Source organism: Danio aesculapii, chromosome 8 (assembly GCF_903798145.1).
Source record: "Danio aesculapii chromosome 8, fDanAes4.1, whole genome shotgun sequence".
Taxonomy (NCBI): Eukaryota; Metazoa; Chordata; class Actinopteri; order Cypriniformes; family Danionidae; genus Danio; species Danio aesculapii.
In genome coordinates, this window is record NC_079442.1 from 53886966 (window position 1) to 53899141 (window position 12176).

At 39.0% G+C, this 12176-nt stretch overlaps 1 protein-coding gene across 3 annotated transcripts in view; it reads left to right on the top strand.

Annotated features, from left to right (window-relative positions):
* znf366 (zinc finger protein 366) overlaps positions 1-12176 on the top strand; it is a 60401-nt gene that overhangs the window by 34899 nt on the left and 13326 nt on the right. For all 3 annotated transcript variants that reach the window (XM_056464196.1, XM_056464197.1, XM_056464198.1), the window contains 2 exons: positions 2682-2905; positions 4846-5285. In XM_056464196.1, coding sequence (XP_056320171.1) covers positions 2722-2905; positions 4846-5285 — 624 coding nt within the window. In that variant the 5' untranslated portion in view covers positions 2682-2721. The remainder of the gene's footprint in view (positions 1-2681; positions 2906-4845; positions 5286-12176) is intronic.

The following is a 12176-nucleotide window of genomic DNA, read 5'->3' on the forward strand; positions in this document are numbered from 1 at the left end:
AAAAATATAAGTGAATACCCCCCCCCCCCAATAAATGTTTAAAACGATCTAAAATATACAGGTAAAATATTATCCCATAAACAATTATAAAGAGAAGAGCGGACACATGAAGTCTGAATTATTCAAAACAAATGGTTACAAAACAAAACACAACACAAGCACTGGTCCCATGCCAAACTCTCACTGCTGGTCGCTGCGTGCGCAGAGCCCTGTTATCGCTGCATGCGCACGCGCCCTGTTATCAGTTATTAGAGATGAGTAAATTAGCTGTTTTTTAAGTTGTGAAATCCAAACTTGAACTGTATATTAAATATGTGATTTGCAAACACTGCCATAAACCAGACTGTATTGTGTTTAAATGATGCCTTGTGATAAAAAAAGAGAAGTTCTGATCTGAATGCTGTGAAAACCAAGCACAGAGGAACAGCAGAGAGGAAGAATTACTGATGGATCCGTCTGTGAAACAAGAAAACACAATAAAACCTACAAATCTGAAATCTGGAGGAACCTGAAATCAGCCCTACAGGGGCAGTTCACTCAAAAATGAGAATTTTCTCATCATTTACTCTGTGCGCTGTTATAGTTTCCTTTCTTCTGTTGATCAAAAAACAAGATATTACGAGGAATGCTGGAAAGTTTGCTGAGTCGAGTCCCAGTTGGGTCAGTTGGCGTGTCTGTGTGGAGTTTGCATGTTTTCCCGGTATTGTCAAAACACATGCGAGCTGTGAGCTGAATTGGATGTAGTGTGTAAATGAGTGTGTATGGGTGTTTCCCAGTACTGGGTTGCAGCTGGAAGGGCATCCGCTGTGTAAAACATATGCCGAAATAGTTGCCGGTTCATTCCGCTGTGGTGACCACTGATAAGGTACTAAACCAAAGGAAAATAAATGAATGAATGATATCCATAGTAGAAACAAATGGAAGTCAATGGCTTTATTTCCATCAATCTGTAGTATATCTTCCTTTGTGTTCAACAGAAGAAAGAAACTCGATCGGGTTTCCCAGCAAGTATATTTGTTCTTAAAAGATGTCTAATAGATGTCTAAACATAGTCATTTTAGCTAAAACAAGGCCTAATTTGGGCTGTCAGTCCAAGTTTAGTCTTGTTTTAGATATGCTGCCTATGTTTAGATGTCTATTAGACGTCTATTAAACACAAAATTTGCTGGGTTGAGTAAATGATGACAGGAATTACATTATTGTGTGATACTGTTCCTTCCCCGCAGAAACACAGTCATAAAACGTTAACATTAGGTTAGATTAAGGTCGCCAGTGTCTAATGACAATGTCTATATTGATGTCCAATAACGACGTGAAATGACGTTGATATTTGGTTGATTTTAGGTTGTGTTGTAATGTGACTAAAATCTAACATCGAGCCAACATCTTAAACTAACGTCATATTGATGTCAAATACTGTATGGCAACCAAAATCCAACATCTGATAGACATCATAGTGGTAACGTCCACACAACATCAAGCTGTAACATCATTAGACATTAATGCTTTGTTGTTTTTAGTTTGCATTGGAAAGCAACCAAAATGGAACATCTGTCTGATGTTGGACATTGACGTCGGCCTGACGTTGGGTTCTGACTGACGTCAACCCTATTTTCATTTCCAAACAAAATGCAACGTCCCATGACATTGGGGTACAACAGCAATCTGACCTTGATGTCCTGTGCAGCTGGGTTATAATAGAGTTGTTTATTATGTCATGAAATATTCTTGCTGTAAATATGACTGACGGGAGTTTTAAGTGAAGTTTCACAAACTAATTTCGAGAGGAGCACGTGATATGATTGACTGCATCTACATGCATTAGTTAGCCTATCAGATTGATCCAACTCACTATAAGTAGCCTAGCTAGAACTACTCTCTTATCTTCGTTTTTTCCGAAGAAACCCCCCATCCACCCCTTCTCCTCCTGATCTCATACTCCCCTCACATGCTCTATGGACCAAGCGGGAACCCTGGGCTCAACTATCTCCGAGCTCAGGGTTCTCTCCCGGGACAGCATGCCAAACCTGCTATAACAGTTGTCAAACAATATCTAAGTGTGTACTCTTGAAACAGTAATTGTTTATAAACATTTGCTTTGCATCTTGATTTAAGAATGCTCAAACAGAAAGATTTCAGATTGAAATCTTTTCTTATCCCACAATGGCAGATTATTTAGACAAAACTTTAAGTTGGAAAAGCATTTTTGCACTGTACATTGATTTTCTTCCTTTTCAAATGAATTATTTGCAGTAAAAACACTGTTGTACATTCACCTGCTTAATTAACCTACTGAAACATTCCTACAATTTCACAAGTTGAGTAGTGTATAGTTAAACAATAAATAGACAATAATAATAATGGATATACCCCATTCAGGAATAGTGTTGGGTTATCTTACAGTTGTAGTCTAGCATAAGAGTCAGAACAGTAAAGAAATTACAATTATACAAAATAAGTCACATTATTCCTCACTAAGCACATTTATAGGAGATAAATATAATTGTAAAGGTTGATAAACAAGAGAATTTGTCAGAACATCTCATTCAATACACATTTTTTACAGCACTTGGAATAAAATTTATACATTTCACAATCCATTTAGTAATTTTATCTCCAACTTTAAATGTAAAGTAATGTGCACGTACCCATTTCAGTAACCTGGTCTCTATATTGCTCAGGTGATGGAGCTGATAATCTGATGATCCAGAAATCGTGAGCATGGACTCGTCGGAGAGCAAGCGTTCAGAAGACGCGAGCAGCAGAAGTGTTGATCTGTCTCTTCTTCCTCCTCATCGTCCTGTATTTCCTCATCCTCACCGATTCACGCCAGAAATGATCGACCTCAGCCGGCTGCGTCTGCACCGTGTGCTCCACACTGTCAAAAATGGACGGGATTTCAATGGTAAAAACTAAAGAAATGCTACAGTAAAATGTACTTCTGTAACCAGGTTAACAGTAAATATATACAATGAATAACTGTAAATGGACCTGGAATTCCAACACAATCTCACGCCAATTCGTAACTTTTTGATTTAGTGGCTAATTCAGATGAATTTGTATGATCTAATTCATACAATTAAGTACGATTTGCTCATCCTCCAATGACGGTTGGGTTTAGGGGTGGGGTTAGGTGCCACGCCTCCTTTTTAAAATCGTACAATTTCGTACGACTGAACTTGTACGAATTCGTATGAATAAGCCACTAAACTAGACGTTTTCTCATGAGATCAGGCTGGGAATTCCCTGTACTTTACAAAAAAATTGGTTGTGTTTTTGTCTGTGTAACAAACAACCCAGGTGTATCATGTGCCCAGGGCTACATTTTAGAGAACTGAGAAATATGTACCCTGGACTACATTTTTTGCAGTTTTTGTTTTCATGAATCCACTAGAGGGCGTCGTGTACATGTCTGACAATCTTTCATACATCATTTTCTCATACGTGCCATTTCTCAAAAATCTCTGTAGATTTATGTCAATTTTAACATCTTTCTGGTGTGTGTATGTGAGTCCCTGAGCACAACCCATAGCTTTTCAAAAGCAAAGTATAAGAGAAAAGCCATCGCCATGCCACAACCTTACACTGCTTTTTGGTGGTTCCGTTTTACCGTTTTTCCACAAATGCTCCATCCCGAATCTCTCCCCGAACCCTTTTTACCCCAGCGAGCCTCTCCGTGTGCACTGCAAGCTGAACATACATGTAGATGATAGCTTCTATGTGGACGTGGGTGGATATCACTCCCGCCACCCAAGTCTAGCGCCATTTGCGGTGAACTACTAAGCAAACCAGTCATGCCAGAAAAGCCGTTCATACGAAGGTAAACGGTATCGCCCCGTATCATTCATTTTACATACAAAATGCAACCATATGCAGGGTTTCCTCTAGGATTTTTTCCAGCTGTGGTGGCAGACTCTGTTGGGCCTTTTACACAGATCTACCACTGTGGCGTTATTTCATTGGCAAATGTTGTGAGCGCAGTAATACAAGTCGAGATCGCATTTATGCAATACGAGCATGTGTAATCTCTGTGCTCGAGCTTCGATTTCCTCTGTTTGTGCACAAAACTTCTTGTGCGCCTTCAAATATTCGCTGCTCAAGTGCAGATTTTCTTGGGCACTCTCAAATTAACGCTGCTAAAGTGCGATTTAGCACGTTTATGTAACATGCATGCCTCCAACATTTATTAGATTTGCTAGGAATATTTGTAAATGTCTCCAATAGACCTACAGAGCGGCATTAATGCATCCTGAAGTGAAACGGTTATAAACTCCAGCAAGATAAAGTCATTGTATGCAGAATCATAGACCTTTAACTATAAATAAAATATAATGAAAACTGTGTTCGTCATTACTGAAAGCTACGTCGTGTTTGCTGGCCTCACGCTTCACGCACCTGACAGTCAGTCAGTCAGCACGTCACCTTAAAGGGTTAAACAAATAACGCAAAGCACTGCTATGATTACAGAAAAGTTAATTCACTTACGTTTTAATACGTTTTGGTGTGATTTTAACCCGCTATTTAAATAAACGACTGAATGTTTTGAATGAGAAGCTGTAATGTAGCCGTGGCGGGATGAATTTTGGTGTGGCGCCCCGCCATGGAAGAATGAATGTAGTGGAAACCATGATATATAGCCGCAAGCACATATTTCTCGGTTCTCAAAAAAATTAGCCCTGGGCACATTTTCCCAATGATCCAGTATCGGTAACAAAGGAATTATGTGCAGATGTTAGTACTTCACTTTGATGCAGTTCAATTTGATGCACAGGTAAAACACTGGCCACCACAGCTGTTGTTTTTACAGTCAAGCTTACGTTTTTGTCTTGTGTTTTTGTTATACAGTGCAGGTGAAGCAGGAGCTGCCGCTGTGGCCTCCGTCTCCACTCCTCATCCGCTCTCCGGCTCCATACTTCCCTCCATTCCACCCCAGCCTCGTCCCGTTCCCGTTCCTGCTTCCCGGCTCCGTCCCAAATCTCTCCCCGAACCCTTTTTACCCCAGCGAGCCTCTCCGTGTGCACCGCAGGCCTCCGGACGGACCCGAGAAGCTGAACGTGCATGTAGACGACAGCTACTATGTGGATGTCGGAGGAGATCAGAAACGCTGGAAGTGTCGAATGTGCGAGAAATCCTACACCTCCAAATACAACCTGATCACGCATATATTGGGCCACAGCGGGATTAAACCGCACGCATGCAGTCTGTGTGGGAAACTGTTCAAGCAGCTGAGCCACCTGCACACACACATGCTCACACACCAGGGAACCAGACCGCATAAGTGCCAGGTATGTGATTATACTGTACAGTTCTGATTGGCTGATGAGCATTTTTATTTACAGTATGAGAGCATTAATATTTTCATTCATTCATTCATTTTCTTTTCGGCTTAGTGCCTTTATTAATGCCCCAGCGGAATGAACCGCCAACTTATCCAGCATATGTTTTACGCAGCGGATGCACTTCCAGCTGCAACCACTGGGAGACACCCATTCACACTCGTACAATACAGACAATTTAGCTTACCCAATTCACCTGTACTGCATATGTTTAGACTGTGGGGGAAACCGGAGCACCCGGAGGAAACCCAGAAATGTCAACTGACCCAGCCAAGGCTCGAACCAGCGCCCGTCTTGCTGTGAGGTGATCGTGCTACCCACTGCGCCACCGTGAGGCCAACATTGATATTTTTAAGAATTTAGTTGAGGGAGTCAGATAACCCCATACTTGAACTACAGGTCTAATGAATGCTTGATTCTGATAAACGCACGGATAAAGTAGTTCCGGCAGGTTTTTAGCGCATTACAGTTCCATATCACTAGTATTATTTCACATTGCACTTTCTTTTTTTATAATAACAATAACCAGAAAAAATTATCTGGAAGAAAAAGTATTCATTATTAACATTTATACTACAGGGCTAATGAATGCTGGATTCTGATTGGTTGATGAGCATTTTAATGTGTTGTTGTCAGATTGTCTCAGCTGAAGTAGTTCCGGCAGGTTTTGAGCGCAGTATGTAATGAGTTATTTCACAGCTACAGATGTGGAGGACACTAGTGCTACACACTGGAGCAGTTTGAGGAGGACAAACACCTGACAAATAAAGTCTTAAATATAAATCTGGACGGAGGATTTAGCAGCTGTACTGGAGACCAGACGAGAAGAGCAATAATCTCCTCCTATCTGTTGAATTATTAGAAAATAATGCACACCTGAGGTGTAATGGCCACTCCACTTTGTCATCACACGTGGTGTACATTATTTTCTAACCAGAAAAGCAAAGTTCATAGACAAGCATTATGGTGGCTTGAGAATGCCTAGTCTGAAAGTTTAAAGTAGTTTTAAAGTTTTAATAATTGAAGTGGTTTTTAAGAAGTTTGAAACAGTTAAAACTTTATATGTTAGCATGTTTCTAGTATGGATCCACATGTTTCTTGCTAGCCTGTTGATAGGGGGTTCTAAGTGGTTGCTAATGTGTTGCTAAATGGTTGCTAGGGTGTTCTGAATGGTTGCCAGGGTGTTCTGTGTGGTTGTTTAGGTGTTGCTAGGCAGTTGTTAGGGTGTTTTGAGGGGTTGCTAGGGTGTTTTAACTGGTTGTTAAGGCGTTGCTAGGCGGTTGCTTAGGTGTTCTGAGTGGTTGCTAGGCGGTTGCGGTTGTTAAAGTGTTTCTAGGTTGCTATGCGGTTGCTAGGGTGTTCTGAGTAGTTGCTGAGGCTAGGGTGTTTTATGTGGTTGCTAAGATGTTGCTGGGTAGTTGCTAGGGAGTTCTGAGTGGTTGCTAAGGTGTTGCTTTGCTAGGCGGTTGCTAAGGTGTTGCTAGGTGGTTGCTAAGGTGTTCTGGGTAGTTGTTAGGCAGTTGCTAACATAAATTAGCATCATTCTAGTATGAATTAGCATGTTGCTAGCATGTTTCTAGCATAAATTAACATGTTTTTAACATGGTTCTAGTATGAAATAGCATGTTGCTAGCATGTTTCTAGTATAAACTAGCATGTTGTTAGCATGAATTTAGCATGTTTGGTAGTATGATTGGTATGTTAGTATGTTTCTATGATTTGTATGTCATTAGTATGGATTAGTGTATTGCTAGTATAGATTGGTATGTTATCAGTATGTCCAATGTAAAGTCAATGGCAGTTTTTTACAATGGAAGTCTATGGGACAGTTGCTAGGGTGCCGTAAGTGGTTGCTAGGGTGTGGCTAGTAAGTTGAAAGGTCATCAGTGATTGGCAGATTGGTAGTCTGAGTTAAATGAGCCCAAACTTAAGTCTGTATGACAGTCTGGCATAAAGATATTAGGTTCACAAAGTTTGGTTCAATGTTAAGTCAATAGGACTTTTCCGAATTTTACGGCACTGTTTTTGGAAAACTGAAAGTCGGATCAGTTGGAAAAGATATAGCAATTTAATTCAGTATAGTTTGGAGGTTTGGAGTATGAACGGTCTAGGAGGAGATGTGTTCTTAATATAGTCTAAAGCAGGTCGCGCCGCGTAGCGCCACGCAGCGCCATGCAGCGCCACACAGCGCCACACAGCGGCATACATTTCAGAATTCTAAACATAGGTTTCTATCAGGGTACACACACCGGCACCACAAGTCGCCGGCTGTCTGCGACGCCCAGCCACGACTCAGGACACTGTTAGTTTTTCTGCCGGGCAACAGAGCGCCTTCTGAATAGTTCCGTGTAAAAAAGCATGCGAATGTGCGCGTCTGGTGTGCGATACTTTCAACTGTCATGTGCACGCCGTGTTGCGGCACCGAGCGGCGCTTCCGGTGTGCGACCTGCTTAAGAAGAAGAAGAATTAGCTCAGGTAGTATAACAGTATGTTGGCTTTCTCAAGCCACCCTAATAGTTCAGTGACCCATCGTTGGTTATTTCCTACTTATACCTTATTCTACAGGTCTGTTGATCTAAGGTGTTTATTGTCAGATAAACGCAGCACAGCTAAAGTAGTTCCGGCAGGTTTTGAGCACATTACAGCTTCATATCACTATGCTGAATGATTTGAGTTATTTCACGAGTTCACACTTGCAACAGTTTCAGAATAAAGCGTATTTGGCGTGCTGTCCGGGGAGAGGGCTCTGAGCTCGGGGAAGACACCTAAACTCGAGTCATTCCTCTTATCAGGAAACAAAGAGGAATAGGGATTCGAGCGAAGTATCTAGCCCGGCCCCAGAACGCTCCCCCCGGGATAGTAATGCTTAAGAGGTGAGGTGACGGGGTGGTGGAGGGATGCTAAAGTCGTAAGATGCTGCAGGTAAGACAGCTTTGGTATATATAGGGGTTTGGTCAAGAACTGATTGGATAATAGAATAATTGTCAATGACGTATTTGATACTGAACCTTCTGCGCGTGCTCCTCCCGAAATTTGTTTATCAAACATCACTTCACAGCTACAACAGTCAGAAATCACATCAGAACAATGCAACTATTGACTCCAGGCAGTTTAACTATTAGAAAATAATGCACACCCAACATGTAACACCACTCCACCATATCAGAACCAGAGGTGTGCATTGTTTTTTTTGTTTATGATGATTCTTGATTTAAGATTTTTTACATATTTGGACTAGAAACAACACCATCACCTTTTTGAAAAGGACACTAATTACACTGCAAAATAAATGTTTTTCCAACTTTTGTCTTGTTTCTAGTCCAAATATCTAAAAATTGTCTTCTTCCAGGAATAAAAAGTCATATTTAAGTGACTTATCATAACAATTCTTGATTTAAAGGGCCACGAACCTGTCTCAGCAGGGTGTTTTACACCTCTAGTCCAGCTCTGTTTAAGTGGGAGTGTCGAGTGGTGAAAGAGGGTGGGGTTTGCATAAAAATGGGAGTTTCAGTTCGGGCATGTGCTGATTTTTTGCAAAACAACACAGACGCAGGGGAGAAAGACAGTGACTGTGTTTACATGGACATCAGTAATGGAATTATTTGTTAAATTATTAATTTGTCGACTTTAACTGCAGTTTGGCACTTTCATTTGGGAATATTTCGTGCATGCCCCCATGACAAACGAGATATCGAATGCGAGGAACTGCTGGAAGAGTGTAGTTTAATGGTATATTTGATGATACCGCACGCTATATGGTCATACCTGCCAACACTCCCGTTTTACCCGGGAATCTCCCATTTTTCAGACCCATCCCCTGTATTGTTTTGTCTTGAAATTCCACCCCCCCCAAAGCTTTTTGGTACAGTCCCCATGCGCATCAAACCCATCTCCATCTCTATGCCCACTCTCTGCTCTACAGTGCGCGCGCACCACCCTGCACGCAACGCAAATAAATTTACATTTATTACACGACTGTTAGAAAAGTGTGTTCTATATCGTGTGAATGTGAGTATGAATGGAACCCAGATGTACTACATCCACAATTTGTCATGATCACATGACTCACCTGCATCAGTTGCGTCTCTTCACTTACACGTTGCATCATGGGATAGAATAGCATCCATTGGATGCGCAGTTCAGTATCTCATTAGAAGTAGTAGGCCATCGGGGTACTTCTCACATTCTGTTTTTCAAATATGGACATACGACTCGGCTCACATACTGTTTTAGCTTACTACATAGTATGAAAGTATGCGCTTTCAGATGCACAAACTGCTTTTCTCACTTCAAGTTTTGTCTTGTTTCTTGTCCAAATATCAAAAAATTCTTAAATCAAGAAGCATTTTCTAGACAAACAAAAAAGTATGGACTGGTTTTAAGAAATAATCAATGTTTCTTTAAAACAAGCTCAATAAAAATAAACTTATCCAAATATATATATAGCTTTGCTCTCCCTTTTGGCAGATTATGTTGCTGTTTTAAGGAAATACTCACTTAAATTTGACTCATTATTTCTGAAAATATAAAAAAGCTTCTTGATTTAAGAATTTTTAGAGATTTGGACTGTGAAACAAGTGAAACAAGACAAAAACTCTTAGTCAGAAAATATTTTTTGCAGTGTACTGTATAACTGCAGGTTATGTTTTTATAGTGTCCACCCTACACAACTTACCCTTTCTGATGTTAATCGTAATGTATTAAAGTGCACCTTTTATGAAGCTGCTTTGGATTAGAATGATAATTACAACAATATTACAAAAAAAACTCACCGGCTGCGTTCAAAATGGCCAACAACTGAAGTATGCACTACATTTGAATTTACATTTATTACACGACTGTTAGAAAAGTGTGTTCTATATCATGTGAATATGAGTGGAACCAACACAATCTCATGGCAATTCGTAACTTTTTGATTTAGTGGCTAATTCGTACGAATTCGTACGATCTAATTCGTACAATTTAGTACGATTTGCTCATCCCCCAATGACGGTTGGGTTTAGGGGTGGGGTTAGGTGCCACGCCTCCTTTTTAAAATCGTACAATTTCGTACGACTGAACTCGTACGAATTCGTACGAATTAGCCACTAAACTGTCAAAATGTAAAATACTTACGTTTTCTCGTGAGATCAGGCTGGTGGAACCCAGATGTACTACATCCACAATCTGTCATGATCACATGACCCACCTGCATCAGTTGCATCGCTTCACTTACATTCATGAATTATCTTGCGTTGCATCATGGGATAGCATAGCATTATCAGATGTGCAATTCAGAATCTTGTTAGTCTAGTAGGTCATCGAGGTACTTCTCACATTCTGTTTTTCAAAAATGGACATACTACACTGAAAAAAATTATTCAAAGAGGATTCTTGGATTTACTCAATTTTTTTACGTTAAGTGGTTGTAAACAATTTATTTGGGCTGAATTTAAACAAACAAATTAAGTTGAACATTGTTCAATTTAATTTGTTTGTTTAAATTCAACATAAATCAATTTTTTTGCAACAGTTTTGCATGCAGCACTTTTTTCAGTGTACCCGGCTTGCATACTGTTTTTAGCTTACTAAAAGTATGGAAGTATGCGATTTCAGACGCAGCCACTGCAAAAAACTGCTTTTCTCACTTCGAGTTTTGTCTTGTTTCTTGTCCAGATATCTAAAAGTTCTTAAATCAAGCAGCATTTTCTAGACAAACAAAAAAATATTGACTGGTTTAAAGAAATAATAAATAAAAATTAAGTAAAACTTTCCTTAAAACAAGCTCAATAAAATAAACTTACTAAAAAATATATATAATTTTACTCTTCGCATTGGCAGGTTATGTTGCTTTTTTGAGGAAATACTCACTTAAATTTGACTCATTATTTCTGAAAAAAAAAAAAAAAAGCGGTATCACTTTATTTTGATGGTCCCTTTAACGCATTTTGTTGAATTTAAGTTACATTACATCTACATGTCAACTAATTCTCGTTAGATTATACAGTAAGTAGACTGTTAGGGTTGGGGTTAGGGTTAGTGTAAGTTGACATGTACTTGCAAAGTTTCGGTAACACTTTATAATAACTACACACTATGAATCATTTATTAAGCATTAGCAAATAGTGAATTCATTATCTGTTAAGCATTTACTCTACATTAATAAGCGTTAGTAAGCAGTTTATAAATACAGCTACAAATGCTGGATGATTGACTTACAAACATATTTATAATGTGCTTAATAGTTGTACTTTCATACTTTGTTAATGATTTATTTTTCATTACTAAATTAAGTATCGCATTATTTACAAACCATTTGTATTTAAGAGTAGTTGAGGGTTTTTAGGATCATTCAGAATGAGTCAGTAAATGAGTACTAAACTATTGAAATCAACATTTATATATCTTATTATTCAGGCATATACTAATAGTTAACTAATATGTCAATAAATGCTTTATTAACTCAACTTCATGCAATTTTGTGACCTAATCTAAAGTGAGGACTATTTCTGCTTTATAAACCCCTTATAAATGACAAATAAAGGCTCAGGTAAATTTTAAACAGGAAAAATGACATTATTCATTCCTTTTTTATTTAAAGATACACAAATAAAACTGTATTTCAAATAAAAAATAAATCTTTGCAACCTTATCTAAAATAAAATAACTGTAGAGTTTACACATTGCATCTTATTATATTGTTAAATTATTATATTGTTGTTGTTTTATCCAGTTTTATGTCATATTTCGACACTCCTGTTATTCAGCAATGTTTAAACTGCACAGTCATTTTATTTTTTAGAAAAGATTGCAAAGATTATTGTTCATTTGACACTGAGCCTTTAATTGTCATTTATAAGG